Genomic DNA, 27,477 nt, shown 5'->3' on the forward strand with positions numbered 1-27,477 from the left:
TCTAATTGTGGGTGTGTCCAGAGCTATAAGTGCCTTCGCTCTTACCTGTGTTACTTATATCCCTGCATGAGGCTCAGAACAGACACACTCACACCTGTCAGTCCACACACCTGCCCTGCTCTCCAGAAGCTGCACTCTCTGCTCTACGTCTTCAGGTAAGACTTTTTACACCTGGAATTTATTTGATGTTGGTGGAATAGACCTTTAAATACTGTGATTGTTCTGCTCTCTCAGCCTGTGCTCTTCAGATTGTTGCTTTCTTATAGTTTTTAGTCTTTTTAGCAAAAGAAGAGAATTCTATTCTACAAGTCAGATTAAGCTGTAAAATTGGGGGAAATACACCTTTAACCCTTTAATATCTCCTTATATTTATTTGCATTATTATTCTGCAGACTTTTTGCATGTATGTTTATATTAATAATGATATTACCACATTTTGCAAATATGTTAATTGCCCACATTAAGAACATTTACTTGTTCTTAAAATATGGATACGTTTTGCCATATTTGGAGGGTTTTATTTTGAAACTACACGACTTTCACTTTTATGGCAATAAGCATTTTTGTAAAACCCAGCATTATTGTTATTTAGACTAAATAGATTATTGTTTATGGATTATACTGGATCATTACATGACAAGACAGGGACAAATGAGAGAAAACATGTCTCTTTTGAGTTGGTATTTTTAGAATGTATTTGTCCTCTCTTTAAGGCTGTAACCCTTTTACCTTAGATACAGATAATGCACGAGTTGTGATGCAACTTAAAAAAAAAAAAAACTGTATTAAAAAACACAATATTGGCATTGTTCAGTATCAAGGCAAATTATTAGAGGTTTCCGGGTCTTGATATTGTAAAAATGCTGATTGTACTTGTGTGTAATGATGCGGATGGTCCAAACAACATCTATATAACAACAACTTTATAGTTTTATCATATATAATAAATACATTGTCTAGATCAGCACCTGGTCTGAACTGAATTGTTAAGAGAATAGAGGATAATTTGGGTGACTTATATTGAGATATTTCCACCTCTCACTTTTTAAATGTCTGTATATACTGTATATAATACTCAAAGTTAGTTCCTTTAAGCAGTCTTTTCACTTCTGAAGGTAGTTTTAAAGGGGAATTATACTCATTTTCAAAATTCATACATGTTATTCCTCTGGTCTTTGACAGTCCAAAAAATATTACGAAACATGAACAACTCTCTCCTAAATCCAAAAACTAGAGTGCTAAAACTGAAACTTGTGATGTCATCGAGTATAACGTGGAGCTGCTCCATGGACAATGAATGGGGAGAGATGTTCTAAATGACACTGAAAGCACCCAGGACGATGTTCTGAGTATATGGAAACATTTTCTGTTTCACAACTGAGAACACTACAACAGAATAAAACTCATTTGGGTATAAACTTATAACTTTTATTTAGATTCTGTGCGTCTCCCATTCATTATCTATGGAGCAGCTCCAGACGTTATACCCTATGACATCACAAGTTTGAGACTCTGGTTTCTGGCTTTGAGAGAGAGAGAATAGCTCATGTTCACAAATATTGATTGAACTTTCCTCGGCCATGTAAAATAACATATTGCAATTCTTAATTTAGGTGGTGTTCCCCTTTAAAGAAACATGTTTTAGTGGAGTAGATGTGAGGACGAGCTGTATGTCCACTTTGTGTCATAAGTTCCTTCTACGCACACTTTTTAAACTAACTTTAAAGGAAGCACTGATAACGTGATTTCGACAAGGTTTTTGTGTGTATGGAATATTTTAAAAGCATTTTAAGGATCTTTTTTAATGAATATATTCTTTAGGTTGTATTGGTGGTCCTGAACACCAGCCCTCCCACTATCACTTCCCAAAGCGGGGTGTAGCGTCCTATAAACCCATTATCCTCAAAGACAAACCAAACCTTCAGGCGTGGAAACCCCACATAAGAGGAAAAAGCCGGGCATTTCCCCCTACCCCACCAGCTGACACGGGGTTAATGGCTTCACACACACACACACACAGTCCTGACCCGTTAATTTGTTCGTACCAGCGGCGTTAATGGCGTCCCCAGGGCCGTTCCACCATCGCCACGGAGGCTATTCCCAACGCTCCGGTCGAGGTGGAGGAAACGGAGCTGGAAAGAGCTGCCATTTTAGAGGGCAAGGGTCAGGATCACCCAATTCCCCGGAAAACATGACTTTATTGTTTACACACGTGTTGGACTGTGTGTGTGTGTGTGAGGAGGGGGGGGGGAGCGTGAGCACGTGCATGCATGGACGCTCACTCACGATCACGCACGCATGTGTGCACATAAAATACATGTACGCAGATGCACTTTGCCTTTGCTCTTTTTTAAAGATTTGTTCATGTATAGTTTCTGATTATGTTAACCGCCGTCATGTGTGCAGCTACGTGTACGAGTCGGCGTGAGCTGTGTACGTATACGTGTGTCAGCAGGTAGCTGTTAAATGAGGCAGATTGAAAAGATAAAGGCAGTACTGTTTTTATTCGCATTAGCTGTTACTCAACTGAGTGACAGACGTGCAGAGGATGGGAAATCACCTCGCTGGATGAAGGAGGGGGCTCTGGGCAACGCTTTGAGTTCAGCGGGAGGGGATCACCTCAGATTGAACGAAAACTCAGTGTTTGAGAAGTTTCTTCGGCTCAGAAAACATGTTCAACGTAGATCTTATAAGTAGCCTCGATCACTTTTGACTTAATAGCCAAGCAATGCTTTTATTCATGGCCTCATCACAAGTTAAATATGTCTTTGAACTGTGAGCAGTTAAACCAAAAAGTGCTGTTCTTTAAAAGTTTAAAGAGGTTAAACTTTATAATATTTCAAAAGATCAAAAGCAAAGATTTGAGAAAAGCTCAAAAAGAAGTTGGTAGTTGGAATTATTTTGAATAAAAACCTCATAAACAGTTAAATGTCAGATTTTCTCTGGTCTTTCCGTAACGTCTTACATACTTTTGTGTTCTGTTTGGATCCTCCAGGCTGCCATCCAGATGTCTCCGTGCATGACCTCACATTTCTGCCTGCTGGTCCTACCAGTGATGTCACTGCTACTGCTCTTCTCTTCCATTGGTTGGAGTTACGATGGCCTCACCCCAGGGTGTCACCTACACCGTAAGTAAAAAACACACACAGTTTTAAAATGCATTCCCAGTGTACCCCAGAACAGCATCCATAGACTGTATATAAAGATGGACGACATCACAGCTCCCCAAAAGTGAAGCCAAAACATCCTGATCGCCCCCTGGTGGCTGGCTGCAGTATAGGTCATAAAGCCCGCCCCCTCCATGTTAGCGGATGGGACATGTGCCAAACTAAAATGTCAAAGTACACATTAAATATATTTATCATAAAAATGTTTTCTGTCATTTTAGGTAGTTTTTATTACGCTGATGTATGTTCAAGTGTTCATTTGTCTGATAAGATTGATTTCAATTAGTTATTTGATGCTATAAAAAGGAGGTGAGACGTCATGATTGACAGATTTGATTGATAGAACGTGTCAATGTGATCATAAATGTTGTTTTAGAGATATTATGGTTAGTTGTTGGGTCTTTCTAGCCAAACAGCTACTGTGGTGCTAACGTAGCAGCTAGGTGGCTCACACTAATAAGCTGCGGCCAAGCTCGGCTCGTGATTGGCTTGAGCGGGTGTGTGGGCGGGACCTTGATACCGCAGCTCCAGCTGCCCGATCATTACTGCACAGAGTGGGAGCGGAGACATGACGTCCATCTATAGTATATACAGTCTACATACACATCCAATACTTGATTCCCTTCCCTCTCGCTCATCTCTCTATCTTCTCCCCCCCCGTCCAGCCTTCAACGTGACCATCCGCAGTGACCGTCGTGGCACATGTAAAGGCACCCACCTGGTCTACGCCTGCGTTGGCTACTGCGAGTCCAGCGCGTTCCCGTCCAGATACTCCGTGCTGGTGGCCTCCAACTTCACCCACAACATCACCTCCGCTTCACGATGCTGCACCATCAGCAAGGACGCTAAGGTGAGGGGAAATGAAAAAGAGGGGGTTAACTACAGCCTCAAGTGTTTATCATTTTTGCCAATTCTTCATGTCCTCTGGCTCCACTTTTCTCAGGTCAAAGTTCGCTTGGACTGCCCTCGAGGTCGCCACCATGACGAAATAGAGATCCTGACGGCGAAGGCGTGTCGCTGTGACATGTGCCGCAAGTCCCGCTACTGACGCATCCAGACAGTATGCTGCAACTGTACACCGGGACAAGAACCATATTTAGTCAGTTGAGCGGTACAAACTCTGGTAAATGATTGAAATACAAGACTTTCAGTGATGCACCAGTAACTATGCTTTTTCTCTCTATGTCGACTTGTTTTGAATGTTGAAGAAAATCCACTTTAACTTATTTAACTGAAAAAGAATCAGCTTTCTACCGAGTTTCTGTCAAAAGCAGTGTTTCCTCTCATTTGTGTTCTCAAAGAATGAAAGGAAGGTGGACGGAAACCGATCAAAAGATGGAAAGGTCTTTGCAGATCTACCATGTGACTAAGATTTTCAACTAAAATCAAGTGAAATTCATTCAGGCAGAGTAAAAACTGCTCTGATCAGTCACCCAGGGCCTTAAGATTCAAATTAAAATGGGAAAATCACACTTTTTGATGTCTATAATGATTTGCGTGAGTGTTTGTTTGTGTGTGCTTGTGTCAAATGTGATGTAAGGGAGGTTTTTTGTAGAAAACTTGATTGATGCACATGTGTTTAACGGCTGTATAAACCATTCCGTCACTCACAAACAAACTGTTAAATGCTTTTGCTTTTAGGCTTGAAATATGCCAAAATGAATGAGAGCATTACATTACAGCTAAGTCATCTCATTGACTTGTATTCAACAAAAAAAGTCAATATACTGTCAACCTTTGGAATCAACATAAAGGGTATATATACGAGTAGTTTCATTCTTTTGCAATAACCACTAAACACAGACAAGAGACCAAAGAATGTACAAAATTTATTTATATTTATGAATTTGAACTAAAGGACATTTTGTAAATAATATCTATTGATGAAACCAAAGAATGTTGAAAATGTCGATGAAATGAAAAGAGAAGAATGCACTGTATAGTTTGTGATGAAATTGTATTTCAATAAATTTCTATTCTGCAACTGTAAAGTGATTAATGTGGACATTTGATTTTTCACACACATGAACTTGTTTCCATCACTTAAGGGGACATTACATTGACTTACATTCATTCTCTGGGGACTTACCTTAACCTTAACCATGACCACTACATGCCTAACCCTAACCCTTAGCCTTACCTTAAACTAGGTCTTAAGCCTTAAATTTAATGATATACGTTGTAGGGACCTGCATTTTGTCCCCACAAGGAAGGTGAGTCCCCACAAGGGACTGTGGGTCCCTATTGACCTCACCACCATTGTCTCTCTGTAATGTGTATGCATCATATCACCTTCAAGTAAACAAATTAAACAGATTTATATAGAAATATGTGCCATGTGAGTACAAAATAAACTTAAATAATGAAGATATTGATTAGGTATTATTGTAAAACATTTTTTGAGCATCGAGATTAATACAAAGCCCAGTTAACAAAGGACCTTGTCATTTCAGTTTCAGTTGAAATTGCAATTTATTGGTGAATATCCCCAAACAAAATTGTACTATGCACACAATTAACCTAGGGTCTTTGGACCCCTGAGGGTCTAGGGCCCCAGGGCAGTTGTCTGCTTTGCTTGGTTGGTAATTCTGCGCCTTGGTACACAGATAAAATACAAAAGTTTGAATACAGAATGTATATAATGCTAACATCTCAGATTTTAGATTATAATCACAGCTAATCAGTGTATATATACTGCAAATATATTTATTTCATTTATTTTATTCTTGTTAAATGTGTATTCAACAAGTGCCTTTATCTGTATTTTCTTAAATTCCGTATTGCTAACATCATGGCAAAGAATCACAGAGCTCTTATTTTTAAATGTAATGTTTGTTTCTACTTTCTTCCATACAGACATATATAAGTATACACACACGTCTTCAGTCAACAGAAGGACACATTTTTAGGTTACTAGATGTCAAGTATCACACTTAGTCAAATGTCTTGATTTCATCATTTTATTCATTCATATCAGTAAAACAGTTGATAACATTGTTTGCCCATCAGAAGGTCTCACACTCGGTGTCCTGTGTGGAGCAGACGGCACAGTGGCAGTGCAGAGCCATGGGGTAGTGGTACAGAGGGGACACGTTGGGCTGGCAGCCCGGCAGACGGGCGGTCATGTGACGGGTGCGGCTGTACGTGCACACGCGGTGTTGTCGATGGATGTAGGGGGGATCCGGCACAGGTTTCTGCAGCGTTCACACAAACACACACAGGTGGAACACAGGTTACTTTGCTCTACATTGATAGGCGTGACTAGACATCGTTTCCCCATATACCAATATACCAACAAAGAATAATGACAGTGAATGCCACAAGTCTCTACATCTAACATCTGTCTTTACTGTAAGCATGTGTTGCAGTCACTCAATTTGTTCATTCTTGACCTTGGAATTGGTAGTTTGACCCAAAAAAAGTATTAACTCAAGGTCCACTTCTTAGCTCTTCCCTGAGTTTTCACCACATCCACCACAAAAAGCTAGTAAGTGGACTTTGAGTTAAGATATTAAAGTCTAATATTGACTGTCTGCCATGTGACTGAGTCAGCTCCATTGTTGCTGATTCAGAGCTCTTTCTCCTCTAAAGGCTTCGAATTGGACTGAAGTTTCCCCTAAACTTGTTTTTTCAATTAACTCGGAAGTTAAATTTGAATCCCTGCAAACTAGAACAAGTTCAGTAAGAGTTCAGCAGCCCTCCCTGCTCGGAGGGATTTAAGCACTTCTTACGACAATGACATATGGGTCAGAGCCGAGAATTGGTCATCGGCCTTCTTACGGTTTGGGCTGAGTCCTGGGTCATTAATCATTTATTTGATGTTTCACAATTACAGTATTATGGGGGCTTTCAGAAATAGCAACAGAAAAGAGTGGGAGTTCTACTTTGGCTGAATGTAACTGTGTGTGTGTGTGTGTGTGTGTGTGTGTGTGTGTGTGTGTGAACGTTACCTCCCAGGTGTGACATCGCCCCCAGCAGGCCTCGGTGGTGATGCGCAGTCCCCTGCAGCCCGGCTTCTGGGCCACGAAGGAGAACTCTCGCACGGCGCAGCCTCGGAAACCGTGAAGCGTGGTCGTCACGGCGACGCACACCTCGGCTGCCCCGGCAACCAGGAGGAGAAGGAGGAAAGACAGGGGCAGGGGTCGGAGATGCATGCTGGGAAAGATGGCTAGAGAAAAGAAAAAATAAAGAAGTAACTTTGACGGATGGAAAACTATTTGTGGAGTATTTATATCCATTATTCCTAAACTAGAGGTGACCTTCCACCTGAGTGGAATAAAATGCCATGTTTTTTGTCATATTTACAGACTACAATATTCAGTTTGGCCTATTAAAAATGGAAAATGAATTGCTGAAGGTTTTATTGCCAATATTTTACATCTATAGAGGAAGATGACCCACAAAAGCTGACTGACTCTCAGAGCAGTATACATGACTCACAACTCCCTCTAGTGTTCATTATGGATACTGCAGCCAACAATAACCGTAACTGTAAAAAAAATATTTATTTCAATGGGTAATTAATTATTCAAACTAAGCTAAACTTTCAAATTAAAAATGAACAACAAAACATTTTAATTCTACAAATCTGAAGTGTAGTTAATTAATTTCACTTTTACGCATAAAAAGCTTTTTCAATTAGAATCAATCGTCATTTTGGAGACATCTGCTTAATTACTCTCCAAGCAAACCACTTAAACTGTACTAAAACAACTGGAGTCACCTCATCTTAGCCAGACTGCAAAATGCTTCACTTGTATTAAGAAATATAACACTGAAATAAAAATTCTTTCTGCATGAACAGAATGATGTGAATACTTTTATAGGCAATGAGACACTGTCTTCACTGTGAGTACCATAACTCCACATATACGTATGAAGCTACACTAACCGTGGTGTAAAATAGCCTGCTAACATAATTACGTACACTTTTTTTGTCTTTAAAACATCTTAAAAAATTATTATTAATAAAATGAATACCTGCCGTATAACTTAATAGATCATTTATAAAACAATTCTCACCTTTTCAGCTGAAGATCTTGCAGAGATGTGAGCTGCTGGACTCCGGTGTCTCCCTGCTCGGACAACAACCAGTGAATGGAACAAATCTGTCCTTGTTGTTGTTTTTAGAAGGCCATTAGGGCGGACGGACACTCTGACATCATAGCAATTACAATGAAATACCATTAGACCCCAAGCCAGAAATAATGGAGACTCCCTGGAAAATACTGATGCTTGTCTATGTTTTCTTAACCTCAGCCTGTATCTCTCTGTGTGAGTGTGTGTGTGCAGCTCTTTATCCAACTTTGGTCGACTCTCAGTGATGTAAGGATTGTCCGTACTCAACGTGACACTTACTGTGACAAAGGATTGGTAATGTGAATACAAAGGACAGAACTTTTTAAACTCTTACAGGGTAATTTAAAACCTTTGGCACCATATGACTTTAAAAAAAAGTCCTGACAATTTCAAAATTAAGGGATTAAATAAGGTGAACTCATCGGAGTAATTGTCTCTTCCGCTCTAACATGGACATTTTTGTTCTTAAAGTTCCATATCATACCAGTGTTTTTGCACGTTTTAGCCCGTTAACTAAAACTATACTTTACATCACAGCTAACCATTTTGCAAACCGTGCTGCTTTTGGTTTTGTGGCATATATTTGCTACCGTTCCACGCAGCCATTGATTTCCATTCATTGTTTCATCACAATGCAAATATTAGGTAACTCTGATGCTTTTTTTTTTTAGCAGATTTTATGTTAATTGCGATGACTCACGCAACTCAACTCAAGTTTCAAAAGTCTGCTAGTTGACTTTGACACCATATGGAAATGAATGGAAATCAATGTTTGCCTGAAACGGTTGGAAAAATGCATCAAAACTGCATTTGAAAATGGTCAGCAAAAATGAAAAAGAATGTTTTTAAAAAAAATGTAATTTAAACACGCTTATAAGCAGATTAAAGCAGCATTTTTTTGCTAAACAACACTAACATATTATCGTCTTATAAAGTTGGTATGGCTAATGATGTTAATGCTAAGTTAACAGTGTATTATTTACACATGCAGCAGGGACAAAGCAACATAATCATTCATTTGAAGTTGCCAGACGAATGTTAGTCCAATATTTATTCTCCTTTTATCTCTGCTTTGGTCTCCTCCAACTCCTGACGGAAATGTTTGGCTAATTAACTGTTCCAGTAGCTAGGTGCTAACTGTACCTGCTGTTTGATGCTTGGCAGGTAGTGTACGTGGGTTTATAAGAGCTCTTACACTGAAAACAACTTTCTGTCCAAAACAGGAAATGCAGATTGTGGGACAAAAGAACAAAACGATATGCTAAAAGAGATTGATAATTCTCAGAGAGTTCGTAATTACAAAAGTGACAGGAGATGGGTGCTATGCTTCCGCAACGGCACCGTCGGGCGGTGTGACGTTATCAGCTGTAACCACCAGCCTAGCTATATTAAAAAAGCACAGAGAAGCTCGGATAACAACTAACACAGAGGGAGAGTGACTTCATCCTCTGCTCAGGTAGACATTACTCCTCTATATCTTTACATAGCAAGTAGATGTTTGCTGCTATATTAATGCTCTGGATGTCGTGTAGAGCAACTTTAAGTAACGTGCATTGTGCCTGTTGAAAAAAGGAAGTAAATTTAATATTACTGAAGAGACAAAAGAGGTGACACAAAAAACAGCAGACTCTCAGAGTGTTTTCTCAAAGTGAAGTTTCATTTTTAGCACATAGTTTTTTTTCCTCCATTCTACACCCCCCTGTAATGTTACGTACAGTAGTAAGCCTCTCTACATTCAAACCCCCCCCCACCGCTGTGTTGGTCCCCAAAATATACATCTTCTTCTTCTTCTGCATCATCTTAATCATCTTCTCTAAGGTTTTTCTTCAACACAACAAACACAGACCATTGGGCAGACAGTGCAAATCTAGAAATTCAGTGAAATTGCTACGTAATGCAGTTGTAGGTTTCGGTAACATTATATTCTCATTCTGTTACTGTTGCTCTGACTTATTGCCATTCTATCGTGTCTAACTCTACGTCTTTTCTTTCCTCTGTCTTTCTCCTCCTCTGTTTTTTATCTTTACTGGCCGTTTTCAATGAATCCGTTCACACTGCCCCTCTGATTTAAAGCATTTGTTTCAATTTGGCCGCACGAAAATGGCCACAGAGAGGAAATGTGGCGGCGAATGAAACCAGCGTTTGATGGCTGTCTGTGAGGCGATACCCGAGCTCTCTACAAACACTCTCTCTTCTCTCGCTTCCTGTTCCGGAGCAGTTCTAGGATGTACGACAGAGTTGTAGAAAGAGGAATATTACTATTGACCAATATAGGTGAGAAAAGTGGGAGCTGGGGTTCCGTTTTCCCCCGAGTCAGCTGACCGACTGACAATAACAATCAAGAGGGTTTGTGAGTAAGCTAGCCAAAACAAAAATCATAAAGTAAGCTGAGGTTTAGATCAGCGAGGTCAAGTTTTGTCTCTTTTTTTTGTGTGTTTCTTGCCTGAATCAAAACGTTTGAAATCCAACCAAATGTTGTTGTTTTTTTGTGGAGGTTTTGAGGTGTTTACTGGTGCAGTATCAGACTGCTATTACACCTAATCAGTCAGTGCATTTTCTGTGGCCGCCATGGAGCACGGCCCATGCTAATTTGCATGCTTTACGCTCCTGTCGTGTGCAGAAACAGGAGAAAAACTGCCTGAAAGTTAAAAGAATATACAGTATTGTAGTACTTAGAGAAGAGAGGCTTATGTCAATGGTTCCCAACTTGAGGGTCGGGGACTCTTAAGGGGTCCTCAGATAAATCAGAAAGGTCACAAGTTAATTAAAAAATAAAACATTATTTAAACAAAATTATCTTTCAAATTTTTGCTCTTTAGTATTTTTACTGATTTGTATTCTTGAGGTTGAGCACCCGATTGGAACGCACACTTGATTTTTATCTGTTTTATTTTTATTCTTGTGAAATACTTTTACCTACAATCAAAACTATTTCATGAGAAAAAAAAAACACTCTTTGGTTGAACTGCTCGCAACTCATATCCACACGAAAGCCAAGGGGGTTTTGTTTGTTCTAAGGGGTCACAAGCCAAAAGGTTGGGAACCACTAGCACATGTAATAATGTTAACTGTTAAATGTTAATGTGAGCTCATATCTCAAAAGCTTCATCCGAAATCACATACTACGCCCTACATACCCAACAGGTGTAATATCGTTCAACATACTTTTGTGTGAATAAACAGCAGTATGTATCTTTTCGGACGCAGTGAGCTGTAAATTACGTCGTCACTTCCTGAGAGCCTCCTTGCCAGTTGGAGACGTGTAACCATGGTAACCTCATGTGACCAAAACAACAATTTGTGAGAATCAAATTCTGAACTAATTTAAAAAATATATATTACGCCTAGCAAAGTGAAATCGTATACTTTGTTAAATTGAAGCTTTATTGATGTTACAGAGCTGTCCGTCAACGTCTGTTACGAACGTTGTCGTCACTACCGCATTGCATTGTGGGATATTTATGCCACCGTAGTGTCCGTTGTTTGCATACTGTAATATTTCACCGAATATAGTATACAATACGTGTACTATTGGTTTCATACTAAGGTTTTGGACATAATAAAAAATCTCACATCCTGTTTTAGCGTACTGAGTAGCATGTTAGTGTGGAATTTCGGACGCAAACACAGTCTTCATCAGCAGATATGGTGCCTTCAAATGAAACTCGTGAGCTTGTGTTTACAACATGGGAAGTTGTTTACACGATATGCTTGGCGTTCAAGTGGTTAAGTCGTGAGAACACCACTGCTAAGCAACGGCAATATTAACGTTACTGTCGGCGACTAGAAGCCACGGAGGCTAACAATTTAGCAAGCAGGTAACATAATAGAGGAAATGCAAAGAAACAATAACAAAGGAAAAAGATGAGGCCGATGGGAATATCAACATTTTCCTCAGAACTATTATAAAATTACGAAGAAAAACAAAATTCATGGCCTCTGCCATTTCTGACAACGTCACAACTCGTGAACTCTGAGCTTTTCAGAAACTTTCCACTTACGATGTCATGAACACCACATGGGGGGGGAGCGTTTATATGGACTCTTCTCGGTAACACGGTAAACACGACCCCATTTGAAGGCACCAATAGAGTTTGCTCAGTTGTCGTGGAGTTGGCTCAGGTGCCATCATGTGATGATACGTCCCAAAAACCTGGTACCAAAGTTCCATACTTCAGCCACATGGCGACTACCGAGCCATCCGAGCCAACCGAGCAACTCCATCCCAACAGCTCAACAATTGCATGCACAAATCGGACAATATTTGGTTCGACTGATAGACGTGTTGGAAGTTATAACCTGGATGTTGAACGCAACATCTGCAAATTAAATTAAATGCACGTGTCAACGTTTGAAAGCAACAATCTCTTTAGTACAAAGACACAACGGTAGATTAGGTGTGACTGCAGCCTGAAAGCATCAGAAGAAGCCGACCAAACTCAAACCAAACTTAAACCAAACTTAAAGCATTCAGGAAAAACTTGGACGCAGATTCACGATCAGTCATTAACAGCTCAATAAAACTTAAAATGCCAATCAGAGAGCTGCGAGTGAAATGGATTTTAAAACCTTGTTGATTCAGGCATGATTTGAAAGTGAGTGTTTTGAAAAACTGCTGGTCTGAAGGGTTTTTGAATGTTTGGTTACGAAGCAGCCGACAGGTAGCTCTGCGTCTCAAGCGTCAAAAAAACAATCAATCGATTTGTTTTGCGATACATTCGGATTCAAACCCTGTCCCTCAGGAAGGAGAGAAGGAGAGAGAGAGAAAAAGAAGCAAAGAGAGAGCAGTTTTCTCTCGTTCTCTGTCACTCTGTCTACGCACATCTCCTGCTCACTGATTCACTCACTGGATACACACCAACGCGCGCACACACACGCACGCACGCACGCACGCACGCACGCACGCACGCACATACGCACACACACACACACACACACACACACACACACACACACACACACACACAACCTGACCATCATCTTCAAATAAGGTTACATTTCCTGATCAAATAGAAAATAAATAGCATCAGTATCAGTTTTCCACAAAATGAACAAGATCATACAAAAACCAAGAAAAAAAACAACATAATTACAAAGCAAAAATCATTTTTCATCAAAGAAATTTACACAGAAAGTACCTTTAAGACAATGTGAATATCAAGGACGCAACAGGAGTAAAAACAAGAGTGGGGGGTAAACATTTGAGTGGGACACCCACTTCCTGTTTAACCCCCTAAAAACACACAGATTATCCTGAAAGAATGAAAATATTGCTAAAATAATTTTTTTCTGGTTTCCCCCCCCCCCCCCCTCTCATTATCCCATCACTCTATCATAATGATCAGACAAGAATAAACAGATTTTTCTTGGTTCACACCGGAAAAAAAAGTTATCATCGTCATGGTCGCCACCTAGCAGCGTCAGGTCTGCTGAGCCGAAAGGAACAGACGCTCCGGGTGCAGAAATCCAACTGGATCACTGTGTTTTTCTTTTGGTCTGAAACACTTGTGGTGCGCTTTATTTGTCCTCCGGTAACCTCTGTGTCGGGTGGGGTTTAGTAGTCTGCTAGGATACATTTTTGGTCAGAAATTGGGCGGTTGTAAAGTTCAACTTTGTAAAATGTAACCTAGGCAAATGAGTAAATTTGTTAAACTTTTAACCAAAAAATCATCACCGTGTGCCGCATCATCAAAATTAAAGGTGCCCTGTGGAGTTTTGGACCACTAGTAGCGCTATAGAGCAAAGTTTTTATGAGCGGGTCCCCATTATGTTTGTACTGCACATGTTTCACATGTATGCACATGGGCACACAGGCGGTTTCATGCTACTCCATTGATCAACAGTTGGTGGCGGTATTGTGCAAAAAAACTTAGCAACATGCCAAAAAAAGGCAGGGAAGAAGAAGAATGTTAGCAAGTAAACATGGATGTAAACAATGCAAGAGTTAAAATATATTTCAAAAAAAGGAAATGCACATATACACAATGTGTTTTAGTGAATAACACTGAATGTAAACACAACTTTGTTTGTTTTAGAAAGCTCCACATGGCACCTTTAAACAAACAAAAAAATCTTTAAATATGGAATGTTTTTGGATTTTTACGAAATACCCCTTTAAAATCCACCCGCCGCACCACAAAAAGCCAAAATTTCAAAATAAAAGAAAAACAGCCGCCGCCAATCCAGTTCATTCCTCCCCACTTTAAGGTCTGTTAAAGGGGAATTCCGCTGAATTTCAGCACTCACATTATGGCCTCGTACAGTTAACATGTGATGTGAATTCAGAATTGGAGCCGGCCTTCCCCTTTATGGTATCTGCTACACTAGTGTTTCTCCCATAATACACTACAGAAATATCCAGAGACATGTGTATATATATAAAAACATTATCATCATCATCATCATCATCATCATCATCATCAGTAGTACTTAGAGTAGAGTAGAGTAGTAGTAGTAGAGTAACAAGTAAGAAGAAGGAACAGTATTGTACTTTATATCATTATCATCATCTTCATCGGTGGTTATTTAACCTTGAGAGACTCGTCCTTTGGTGGAACCCGACAGAATGGGAGAGGAGCTAGCGCCAGAACCAGCTGTGTGTGTGCGTGTGTGTGTGTGTGTGTGTGTGTGTGTGTGTGTGTGTGTGTGTGTGTGTCTGTACGTATGTGAGTGTTAAAAATTGAACTTTATGAGATATTTTGGTGCATCAATCGAGTGTTGGCGTGTGTGATTTGTTTGACCTGGATACACTTTCTCTCTGTAGCTCTGCCGTATTTACAGTAAATATGTACCTGCTTCTGTGTGTGTGTGTGTGCGTGTGCGTGTGTGTGTGTGTGTGTGTGTGTCTGGTCTGTGCGGCAATAGTTTAGGGACATTTGTGTGAAATTGCTTCTTTTGTTTATTGATGTATTGTGCTATCCACGCATGAAATAAGCATCTCTGACCGAAAGATAAATACGAGGCCACAGTACAGACTCTGACTCGGTTGGTTAAATATCAAGACAAGTTAGACACATGTTAAACTTGGTTAGTGTTGCACCAAAAGAGAAATTTCATCTCTTATTTCGAGGCTGATTTGAAGCAGGCCAGCTACCAATTTTGGATACTGACCTGCAGTTTAATAAACCAGCCGGTAATTACAATGACAGTCTGCACTTTTGGACGATATTCATCTTCTGATCTGCAACATAATGTGTGTACAGCAAAAAAGAGTGAACCAGTTTCACACAACTCCGTCAGAAAAAAAAGGTGCGGCCTTTACCTCGGATCACTGAGCTTGTGCACTTTTTCACAAAAAAGCCACGCCCTCGATGATGCGAGATAAAAAGAACAGTGGATTTTGTTTTGTACCTTTTCTCTCCCAACACTTTCACCATCAACCTCGTGTCTTCTCCCCGTCCCCTAACCCCCGTGCTATCCAATCTCTGTGGAGCAGCACCTAGGTGGCGCTCTCCCCGGCTCCGGAGGAGGAAGAAGAGGCCCCGCTGGGCTTGGGCTCGGGCTGGTCGGAGTGAGCCGTCTGCGGGGACGAAGGGGTCGGCGGGTCCCCTCTCTCGCCTCGCTCCTGGAGGTTGCGCTGGTTCCGGGCGGCCTCCGTGAGCATCTGCATCCGGCGGTCCTGGTGCTCCTCCAGGCCTCGCCAGAGATCTGCGCGCTCCCTCTCTCGCTTCAGCTCCCTGGAGAGGCAGGATGAGGGGAGGAAGAGGAAAAAGAGAGGGGTGAAGAGGGATGGAGAGAAAGGAAACAAGAAATGAGCTGTTGGGAAATGTTTCAGACATGCCAAAGTATTCTCAAAGACTGAACAACTTGAGCAACTGTTAACAGGAAGGCTTTCAGTATAAACAAACTGGAGATATGTTGGAGTGTGTTGGAGTCACACTCTCTCCTGAAATGCCCTTATTAATACGGCTATGGCTAGAGACCACCAACTGCAAAGGATGTGTGCTTTGATCATTTATTTATGACATTTGATGATGTTAATGAAGTGCTCTTAAAGGGCAATTTCAATCTCAATTAGTTACACAAAAATGAAAAGAGGTGACCAAAGCAGACAGTATATCAAAGACATATAATCTAATAATCATAATTCTAATCATAATCTCACATTAGTTGTAAAAAAAAGGCCTGGTATAGAAATTTAAATAAAATGGAAGGAAATAAATACATTTCATTTATTCCAAAGAAAGACTTTGAGAATGTTATTAGTTATGTTAGAATAAAATAAGGCAAAGTGAATGGAATAATCCAATTTATGGTAAAAAAAAAATTGTAAGCAATTGATGAGCTTATGGGAACCTTTAAGCAGCTCTACATTAATTAAATGAAGCATATCTAAATTTACTTTCCTAGAAGCACAATAGAAAACAGACTTTACCTTGGCCGAATGACATCCTATGGCATTTAAAGAAGACAAGAGATGCAGCCTTGTCTTATCTTATTGATAACATTTTTATGTAAACAATTAAAAAAATAAAAAGAATACATCCACAGAGCCTTTAGAAAGGTGCCAAATAAAAGTATGACTTTTCCTGAAAAAAATTATTATGATTGTGAATTAATCATTTTAAAAATGTTGGCGGGTCAAAAATAAATGTTTTGTTTATCTCTGTGGAAGATATCTGACATTTTGGTTCCCACTTCTAACAAGACGTTGGTATAACCTGGTATCTCTGGGTCAGTTAGTGTGGAAAAAACAGATAAATGACTGAGTAAGTGCCTGGCAACGACTTGTTGTGAAGCGAATGCAATGGAACGGGGAAGTGAGGATGCGACATCTAGTGGATGAATGTTATCAGTGTTATCAATAGCACCTTTAAATCGTTTGGCAATTGATACGTTAATATATAAAGATCTTAGAATCAATGTTACAATGCAATTTAGGCCAAAGCAAATTTCTTTCTTGACATCATTAAACAGGCAAATTGAAACACTAAAAGAGCAGTTTTACGGGGACACTAATGGTACAGATGTATATAAATAAGTCAGCTTTAGAGGTGGTAAGCATTATTTTTACTTTGAATATGGCTACACTAGCTGTTTCCCCTGCCTGTCTTATGCTAAAGTGAATCACGCCCTGACTCCAACTCCGTGCTGAACTCAGACATCACATCGATATTGATCTTCTCATCTCGGAAAGAAAGGAAAAATGTTGAACTACTCCCTTAAGTTTTGTTAATGAATAAGTGGAATCATGATGTGACCCGTGTTGAAAAGATGACCTAAGCGATACATACTTACAATGTGAAATATAACGTGATGGCGAATGGAACAAATACCGACTAACTAAAACATGACTTAAGAGCCCTCTGTTTCTTCCTCTTGTTGTCACTGTTGTATCCAGTGACACAAACGCGCACACACACGCACAAAGTGAGTGAGTCATACTCACTTCTGTTTCTCCACTTTGTAGGAGGCAGTGAGATCATCAAACAACTTGCTGTTCATCTCCATGAAGGTCTTCAGCACGTTGTAGATCAGAGACACGATGGTCCTGAAGAGACGGAGTAAGAAGATAATGAACCTCAGCGGTTGTCAGTCGCATGGCAATATGGGTCAGGAGATAGAGGTCAGAAACGCCTGTGTTTTTGGGAGATATTAACCAACTGGCAACCACATGTGTTGCCTAGATAATAACCTGTGGGTCATTCATGTGTCCTTGGTAGATTATTAGCTTTAATGCTAATTTATTAGCTTGTACATTTTTCTCAGTCTTGGGATGTTACAGTTTGTAGCAGCTTTGTAAGCTAAATGCTACTGGGGGACTCCCAGCGGCTGGAAGTTGGCTGGCAACCGGCAGGCAGTCAGCTGAGAGGGGATATCCTAGGTGGCTGCATCTGTAAGGGATCTTCTTACGTATTAGCAGTGGTGAAAAGTAACTAAGTACATTTACTTAAGTATACAGTACACTTAAGGACTCCCAGCGGCTGGAAGTTGGCTGGGAACTGGCTGGCAACCAGCTGAGAGGGGAAATTCTAGGTGGCTGCATCTGTAAGTGATTTTCTTACGTGTTCGCAGTGGTGGAAAGTAAATAAGTACATTTACTTAAGTAGAATTTTCAGATACCTGCACTTAACATGAGTATGTTCATTTCATGCTACTTTATAATTATCCATCACTACATTTCAGAAGGAAATAAGAATGTACTTATTACTCAGCTATATTTACTCAACAGCTATAGTAACGAGCTCATTTGCAGATAAAGATTTTATAGAAAACATACGATCAGTTATTAAAATATGATGCAATGTTCTTGATTAAACAGCATAAGAGCATGTAAAGTAGTTACAATGGCTCCCCCATCAACCAGCTGTGCAATATTCAAATGATGCTTACATGTGAATACAGTAATAATAATCCACATTATAATATATATAATATCATAACACTTTGAAACAGACCATTGTGCATATTGAGTACTTTCACTTTTGATACTAAAGTATCTTTTGCTGCTAAAACTTGTGTACTTTACTTTAAGTAAAATTTTGAATGCAGGACTTTTACTTACAATGCAGTATTTGACATGATAGTATTGTTAATTTGACTTTTTAAATCTGAATCTGATTAGATCTGAATACGTCCTTCCACCATCCAACCAGTAATAGAGCTTCAGTTTATACCCATATTGACTAATCTAAAATCAAAAGCTGTGAGTCATGAGTTGTATTAATTTGTGTGTGTGTCTGTGTGAGCCACTGACTGGTTCCAGTGCTCCTTGGAGACTCTGTAGAGGGTGGCGAATACCAGCGGCAGGATGACTTGACAGTTCTCCTCTATCAGACTGAGGATGTATTCGTTGTTCCAGAAGTAAAGAGCCCGCTCCGCTACCTGAAACAAACATTAAGACAGAAGAGTTGACTTTCATTTAGCAAAGTCGTAGCAAGATTCTTTTCATCAAACTGATGTTTGTTTTATCCAAGTAACTGACCATCAGTGGATTGTTTTTTCTGTAGTGATATAATAAATCTGTATGTAGTTAGGGTACTGTTATCAGTCTTATTACAATTATTTTCCAGTATTTCATGCTTTTAGATAATACTTTTAAACATTACGCTTCAATCTATGATACGACTTCATTCTCTGCTCAGGTAGATATTACTCCTCTATATCTTTACATAGCAAATAGTTGTTTGCTGCTATTTTAATGCTCCGGATATCGTATAGAGCACATTTAAGTCATAAGCTACGTAACAAAACGAAGGTAAAATAATGCACCTGTCCAATGCACTGACCAAGCATCTGTATTTGACGAGTTGGGAGGGAGAGCTGCTTGGGTTTGAATGTAGGGAGCTGTGGTGTTTACCTGGAAGTGAGGGCTGGAGATGCAGGCCGCGATCTGTTTGAAGAGCGGCTCCTGGACCCGGATGAACTGAGACGGCTCGATCACATCCAGGATCTCCTCAATCTCCCCCAGGAACATCACCTGAATACGCAGACATGCACATTTTTATCATAGATACATAAAGGACAGAAAAGACATTCATGAAACTCCCAGAAGTGAATTAAATGTGCTAAGATGCTTCGAGGAATACCTCGCAGTACAGAAGTCCTACCAGAATTATCAGCATGTTTTATTATCTATCGTCTCACCTCTTTCTGCGTGCAGGTTTTTGGCCAGTACTTGAGCAGCCCTCTGATGATCTGCACAGAAAATATGAAGTACATTTATATAAATTAACACTGCAGCCATTAGCTCAGCAGGGTAGCTGGCTGGCGCCCATCTGTGCCATCTCCATTAACTCATACTCATACTCTGGTGCATTAAGAAATAAGTCATAGACTTTGCTCTGAGTCTCATTTTTACTGTATTGATGTTGGTGAACGAAGAAGTAGGCTAAAGCAAATGCTCTAATTCAGCCTCAGACCAGCTGAGTTTAGATTGGTGAACTACTTACAGGACTGACACTGATTATAATGTTTGATGGTCATGCGACTGATAACTTCAGTTTTTTACTACTTGAGTCTAATTTCGTAGTTTTGTCCATCATTTCTATCAGTTATGATAACACTGTACACTAAAGTAAATGCTGAGATTTGAAATGTTGGTAACAACCCCTCATTGCACAGGAAAATGATGCACGGTAGGTCAAAGCTGAATCAGGGAGTCAGTTCTTTAACTGTGAGGGATGTTTACAACAGACAGTTTGGGTAAAAATGTTACTGTTCGACTTTTGTTTTCCAAGTTATTTACTTCCAAATAACTCTGGCTAACCTCATTAAAAGCAGTGATAACGGATTTTTTTCCACTTGGGGACAGCAGAACAACATTGACATATTATCACCTTATAATGTTGACCTTATAATGTTTACAGATCCTGCAGACACAGAGGAACACTATAGTATTCATTAGGGATTCATCAGGTTTCTGGCTACCTTGAGAATGCAAGTCCAATAGTCACTCTCCTTCTCGATCTGTTTTGGTCTCCACTGACTCCTGAGGGAAATTAATGGCTCTTTAGTTGCTAGATTGCTCCGCTAACTTCACCAGCTAGTTGCTTACTTTGTCTGTCTGCCGTTTGGTGCTGTAGAGGAAGTGCACAGTGGGTTCATCAGAACTTTTTCGCTAACTCATAGACTGTATATAAGAAGTGGAAGTTGTCACCGTGACGTCACCCATTGGTATTTGGACTGCCATTTTGAAGCCTCGAGTTCGGCATTTTGGCTGTTGCCATCTTGTTTTTTTGCAACCACAAGTGACAGGAAAGGGTGGAGCTAAGTACAACCAAACGCTGAAGACATGTTTTTGCATTTTTAGGCGACCAAAATGTTACAATTAACTTTCATGAACTGAAAACACACTGTGAAAGGGTTAAAGTTCTATGACAACGCTGTGGTAGCGACCTGTCAATCACAAGGTAGCCACGTCCTAAAGCATCCCCTGCTTTATGGTCTATTTGACTCTAAATGGGACCATAATTTACTAAATGAACATCATGCTGTATTGAAGAAGACTTGAAACTAGTGATTGAGACCATAAACTCATGTTTACAATGTTTACTGAGGTAATAAATCAAGTGAGAAGTAGTCTCATTTTCTCATAGACTTCTATACAATCAGACTTCTTTTTGCAACCAGAGGAGTCGCCCCCTGCTGGCTATTAGAGAGAATGCAAGTCACTTCCGCATTGGCTTCACTTTTCAGACCCGGAGGTAGCTCACTGGCTAAAAACAGCTGTCTGCTACTGTTGGAAAGGTTGATGAGAGCAATGAGAGTAAACCATTGACTGTATATATATATATATATATATATATATATATATATATAACGTGAAACACAAAACACTAAAGGTGCGAGCCATTAAACTAAACCAATGAGCTGAAAGACACTAAAACGCCCCGTTCAGATGATGGAACTACAGACTCTGGTAATAATTTTCTGTATGTTTGTCACTACATGTGACACCTTTCACATTACATGTAGTCAATTGAGCCATTGTTTATTCAAAAATATTGATGAGTGCAGCTTTAAAGGAACAGTGTGTAGGGATCTATTGGCAGAAATGGGACATAATATTAATAAGTATGTTTTCTTTAGTGTAAAAATAAGAATCGTTGTGGTTTTGTGACCTTAGAATGAGCCGTTTATATCTACATAGGGAGCCGGTCCTCTTCACGGAGCCGGCCGCCATGTTTCTACAGTAGCCTAGAACGGACTAACCAAACACTGACTCTAGATAGGACCATTCATGTTTTCAAGTTTTAGCCACCGTAGTTCTCCTACACGCTTGGCACACGGGAGAAGTTTCAGTTGGTTGCAATCTACAACCTCACCCCTAGATGCCGCCAAATCCTTCACACTGCACCTTTGAACCTATACAACGTTTTCTTTCCACATCCGATGTCACCACGGTCCAATATCACAGCAATTAAGTAGGTAGATAGAAATGATGGCCAGAACTACAAAACTAAGACTCCTTCAAATTTGATCAGCCAGTGTGTTGCAGTAAGTACAATAATGTAATGAAACACAGTCTTACATATTCAGTCACTGTAGCATCTTTCTCCATAAACTGCACCACACAGTAGGCCAGCTGTAAGGACAGAGAAGACGTGGTTAGAAAACACACACACCAACACAAAACACACACACACACACACATTCCCCGAAGCTGTCAAGGAGACAAGGGGGATCTTAGCACTTATCCCTCAGGATTACACACTGCTAAAGATCGGAAAGACAAGTTTTCCAAGGGGAGATGTGTCACGAGTGAGTGTGTGTGTGTCTACTTCTACATCAGCTCTTGTCTCCTCTTATATGACCTGCAATCATTTCCTATTATTCAGCGAGTGTGTGCGTAGCTTACGTGTGTGTGTGTGTGTGTGTGCGTGTGTGTGTTTTGCGGTTGCCCCCTCCACCCTGGCCGGTTGCCGTGGCGAGTGGGCACCGTGGAGACGGAGACTGTGTGTGCGTGTGTTTACTTCGGAAGGAGTGATGTCACACACACACGAAGTCCCTTAAGGGCAATGTGAGATAGAGTTTAGACCTCTTGTCTCTGCCTCTCTGTCTTTCGTCTTCTGTCCTATTTATACCTTTGTCTTGTTGGAAGTATTACTGTACTGGTCTATTTTACGACTTTTAGTAAGTTAAAGTGTCATCAATATAAAGTATACTGGATGGTCCAATTTATAGTTCCAGACGGTAGAGGTTGTGTGCTGTCAGATTATTGATGGTTATTCTCTTTTTGTAGGACAATCACTTTTTACTTTGTTGTTGTTTCTGTCTTTGTCTCATTCGTGACCTGTATCTCTATTGTCTGTCTCTCTTTCTGTCTGGCTTTCACATCTTCCACAGCTTTCATCTTTAAACCCATCTAATCCCTTTTCCTTTTAATGGTGCACCTTTCTTGTTTCTCCTCTCACTCCATCTCTAACTTTCCCGTCCCTCATTCTCGCACCACAACATGGTTACAGAAACAGGGGGGAAAGAGGGAGCGGAGGCTAAAAAAAAAGGGCCGGTGAAAGCAGGGATGACAAGTTTGAAATAAAAAGAAAAGCATGAAAAAGAGGAGGATTAAACTAAAGGTGCTTATCGGTCAAACTATTTAAAGTATTAGCGAGACGTTAGAGAAGCTGCTAGGGGTAAATATGATGTTGGATTCTGTTGTCAGGCCAGGCTTTGCGGGAGCAGGAGACTGTCGTTAAGCTAAGGATTATGGGCATTGTAGTCTTGTTAAGGCTGAGGTTTTACCAATATTGATCTGTCAAGGTGACGGGCCAAATTAGGGCCTATTTTTGGCGACAAAGTCATTCCAGAGAGCCCTTATGTTTGCTTCTTGCATGCAAATTTGTTGCGACCTGCACATCAAAAAGCAGCCTTTCCATGCTTTTAACACTACTTTCAATTACTCTGTCAGATGTAAACATAAGTCAGCACGATCTGTGACTTATGAACATTGATATAAGCCGTTTTTTTCCCCTTTTCAACAAGCATAACATACATAACATTGGTTTTCAACCCTTAGCGATTTAAGACATCTGCCCCTTCACAACATTCAACATTTGGGAGGACACATTGAGGTGCTAAGTTTGTATTCCACACGAAATGTGGAAGCCAGCAAGCTACGTGAACAAGCTTTCACTCGTAAAATTGAAGCTAGTTAGCTTAGCTTGCTATTGTTTGGCCTGATTTCCACTTAGAAGTTACTTTTCGCTCGTATTGTGTTTGTTCCACATTATTACCAAGGAGGAGGCTAGCTAGCATTGGGTCAGTGGACCAGACTGTCAAATCTCAAAGCAGCCAGTAGTCCTGTAACCTCAGCAGTCCCGGAGTAACACAGGGATGGATGGGATTAAAGAGGACCTATTAAGCTTTTGTGCTTTTTCCCTTTCATTTGGTGAGTTATTTGTGCATGTAAAAGGTTTGTAAAGTTAAAAAGCCCAAAATCCACGCCAAAGGGAGTTAGTATCTCTCACAGAAACGCTGCTCCTGAACTGCCTGAAACGCCTCGCTTGAAGTCCCGCCTTTTCTTCCTTAACGTGGTGATGTCACCAAGTAATACGTTTGCATAATACCTGCCGTTTCGGACAGAGAGTGAAAAGAGGTGCCACAGCACAGCCGGTATGAGAAAAGTAAAGTGTTCTTTGAACATTAAAGCATGTAAACATGTTCTAGTAGAAACCGAAAATACAATGCACCTGAAAATAAGCATAATAGGTCCTCTTTAAGCAACGGCTAACAATGTCAGACTCCAGCTGGTTAGCTGTTAGTGTGTCTGTAGGAAATTAAGTGATATTACAAACAATTTTTAGTGCCCATCCACACAGATATTGCACCAATCAGATTACGCATTATCAGTCTGAATAAAAAAATTACCTACACTGGCGAACACTAAAGCTATCACGGCAGAAATGTGGATACAACTCAAGTGTGTTCTTTTTAGTAATTACAATTTTGACCAAATAAGTACATAAATCAAAACAAACGCCACGGATTTAGTGGTTTCTTATCAAAAAATATTTTTAAATTCACTTCGACTTTGAAAAAAGAGGGTCTGATATGAGCTTCAAATGTAAAAGCATTGCATTTGCTTTTTGATATTTGGAACCGTGATGTGGTTACTACAGTTCAGTGACATGAATATAAATGAGAAAACCCTTCATAGGCTATGCGGAGGATGATTCAAACGTGTTTCACAATGTTGAGAAAACCTTTAAGATGAATAAAAGGTGCTGCTGTGATATTATATTTTGATATTTATATCTAGAACTGGGTCACTCCCGCGCAGCCACACCCACTGAGCACAAAACTGCTGTCCACTGGCATGCATCCCCCGTGACCCTGTCAAACCGAGTGTGTGTTTGAGCGTGTGAATAATGTATGTGTGTGAACCACAGGGAGAGAGACGGGGAGGAGAAATGTAGGGCATGGTGATGCTGAGACCCAGAATACACACACACTCACACACTCACTCGCACACATACATCTGTACAAACTCTACCTTCTGCAAATAATGTGTGACACAAACAACATCACACACACACACAATAGACTGACTGCCATCTGTGTCGTCAAATATTCTGAGCACACTCACACACCAAAGAAACCAAATGCACACACACACACACTGAGTGTAATTCAAAGGTGAGCGCATCTCTCTGCAGTATTATCTGCAACCCAACTCTGCCTCCTAGTGGTGCATTTGACACATTGCAGGAATCCCTAACTGCTGCTTCCATTTCAGAGACATTCGTGTATGGTTGTTTTATCAAGGTAAGATAAAGAGCTGGATCTCTTCTTAGTAGAGAAACCAGAAGATAAAATACAACCCAGTTTGATTCTATGCTAGTTGGAGGAGTAGGGTCTCTAAAAGCTACAATACAGCATGCCTCAGTCAGGAGAGGAACTGCAAAACCACCAAGTAGTTTGGTTTCATTTGATAGTTGCAGTTTACCAAGATCTAAATATAGTTTCAGTGGCTTTTACACCCTGGCAAAAACAAAACATAATTCAGAGTTGTTGCTTCACACAATATCAGCAAACAGCATCAGCGCTGGCCTTCAAAAATCGTATGAACGCTCTTGGGAAAACAGCTGTAAGGTACAACAGACTGCCAAATGAACATCTGTCCCCCTGCATGTGGATGTAGACATGGCCTCAAACTATATCAACACGCTTTTGTGGTGTTACATAAAACCTAAATGGGTGTCAAAAAGTACGGCTGCAAGTAAGGATTATTTTCATTCATCTGTTGATTATTTTCTCAATTAATAGATCAGTTGTTTGGTCTATAAAATGTCAGAAAATGGTGAAAAATGTGGATCAGTGTTTCCCAAAGCCCAAGATGACATCCTCAAATGTCTTGTTTCGTCCACAACTCAAAGATATACTGTCATAGTGGAGTAAAGAAACCAGAAAATATACACATTTAAGAGGCTGCAATCAGAGATTTTTTTTTCTTCTTAAAAAATTACTCAAATCGATTATTAGATTATCAAAATAGTTGGTGATTTATTTAATAATCGATTAATTGTTACAGCTCTAGTCAAAAAAATGTAATACTGAAAGGTATCAAAAGAAACTGGTGGTAGTAGCCATTATGAAATAGTCTAATATACAAACAAAGACTTTAAATACTGAAGTATGCAGGAGAATGTCACTGACCTGTGCGTGGAAGATAGAAAGGGACTTTGCCGTGTGTAGCGGGATGAGAACCCGAACCAGGAACTGCTTGTGTTCAGCCTTCAGGGGCAGGGCGAAGCCATTTATGATGCTGGAGTAGAGGAGAGGACGGTTACAGTTAAACACTTTCACTCTGCAGCATGTGAACTCTTTTTAATCATGTTTGCTTTCCTCCTGGCAAAAACAACAAGGTGATGTTTTTGGTATTTTTAAAGCTGCAGTCGGTAACTTGAAAATCAAATATGATAAAGTTATTTTTATAAAACGGTCACTATATCCTGACAGTAGTGCATGAGAGAGATAATCTCTGGAAAAAAATCATGTTCCCCCAGTGTTTCATCGCGCCCAAAGGAAAACAACCAATCAGAGCCGAGGAGTCTCTAACGCAGATGTCAATTACTACTCGCGAAACTGGCGAACTCTGATCAAACAGTAACTGAAAGAGTACACTAAAATATGTTTCTGAAAACATTTGAGGAGAGAAATAGGCATTACAGTAACAGAATCTTGGTTCATATTTGATCAGAACTGCCTAGTTTGACTGTTTGATCGGAGTTTCGCAAGCAGTGATTGACAGCTGCTGTAGAGAAACCTCGGCTCTGATTGGTTGTTTCCTTCAAGTATGGTGAAATCTTGTAAATGCCATCAGGAGCACTAGGAGGAAGCAGAAGTACATGATTTTTTTCCCCAGATTATCTGTCTCATGCACTACTGTCAGGATACAGCAAACTTGCCAACCCTCCCAATTTTCCCAGTAGACTCCTGTTTTTCATCGCCCTCTCCCGGTTTCCTCCAGGGGTCACAATTTTCCTGTATTTCTCCCCATTCATGGTAAATTTTCATACCTTTTTTTTCCCTTTTCGTTATCACAACCTGTTTTTGGCACTGTACAGCGTTTATAAGCTTTACTGTTTCCATCCGGACGACAATAGAGCTACACCAAATGTAGTTTCTCGGTGAAAGAGAGCAGTCTATGCTCACGACACAGCGCAGTTTGAATTCATGTTTGAGCTGCTGGGTTCAGCGCACATCACAGCGTGCAGCATGCAGCCCAAAGTTGGGCTTTGCTCGACGCAGCGAAAAGCTGTCGTGGCGTAGCATAAACCATTGAAAAATA

At 40.2% G+C, this 27,477-nt stretch overlaps 3 protein-coding genes across 3 annotated transcripts in view; 1 reads left to right on the forward strand and 2 right to left on the reverse strand.

The window, feature by feature from the left end:
• Positions 1-5,023, forward strand: gpha2 (glycoprotein hormone subunit alpha 2). The gene is given in 5 exon segments (XM_037759406.1): positions 1-88; positions 91-155; positions 2,996-3,128; positions 3,833-4,017; positions 4,111-5,023. Coding segments are annotated over 5 exon segments (510 nt in total). The 5' UTR covers positions 1-66; the 3' UTR covers positions 4,216-5,023.
• A 1,090-nt stretch (positions 5,024-6,113) lies between these two features.
• Positions 6,114-7,321, reverse strand: LOC119482021 (glycoprotein hormone beta-5-like). Its single transcript, XM_037759379.1, has 2 exons — positions 7,118-7,321; positions 6,114-6,361 (listed from the first exon to the last, which is right to left on the reverse strand). Exons 1-2 carry the CDS (start codon positions 7,319-7,321, stop codon positions 6,173-6,175), a joined length of 393 nt encoding a protein of 130 aa, XP_037615307.1. The 3' UTR covers positions 6,114-6,172.
• Positions 7,322-13,335: 6,014 nt separating this feature from the next.
• The window catches only part of ppp2r5b (protein phosphatase 2, regulatory subunit B', beta), a 50,339-nt gene continuing 36,197 nt past the window's right edge, over positions 13,336-27,477 (reverse strand). The window contains exons 7-13 of the mRNA XM_037759277.1: positions 26,343-26,451; positions 22,219-22,272; positions 19,833-19,883; positions 19,546-19,665; positions 18,943-19,070; positions 17,635-17,736; positions 13,336-15,922 (exon numbers count right to left, since the gene is read on the reverse strand). Coding sequence (XP_037615205.1) covers positions 15,685-15,922; positions 17,635-17,736; positions 18,943-19,070; positions 19,546-19,665; positions 19,833-19,883; positions 22,219-22,272; positions 26,343-26,451 — 802 coding nt within the window. The 3' untranslated portion in view covers positions 13,336-15,684. The remainder of the gene's footprint in view (positions 15,923-17,634; positions 17,737-18,942; positions 19,071-19,545; positions 19,666-19,832; positions 19,884-22,218; positions 22,273-26,342; positions 26,452-27,477) is intronic.

The sequence above is a fragment of the Sebastes umbrosus genome, chromosome 22 (genome assembly GCF_015220745.1).
Source record: "Sebastes umbrosus isolate fSebUmb1 chromosome 22, fSebUmb1.pri, whole genome shotgun sequence".
NCBI lineage: Eukaryota > Metazoa > Chordata > Actinopteri > Perciformes > Sebastidae > Sebastes > Sebastes umbrosus.

Coding starts and splice junctions, on each gene's coding strand:
- LOC119482021 (XM_037759379.1), bottom strand. CDS start 7,321: ATGCATCTCCGACCCCTGCCCCTGTCTTTCCTCCTTCTCCTCCTGGTT. Junction 6,362..7,117: donor GGCGATGTCACACCTGGGAG/GTAACGTTCACA, acceptor TGAACGCTGCAG/AAACCTGTGCCGGATCCCCC.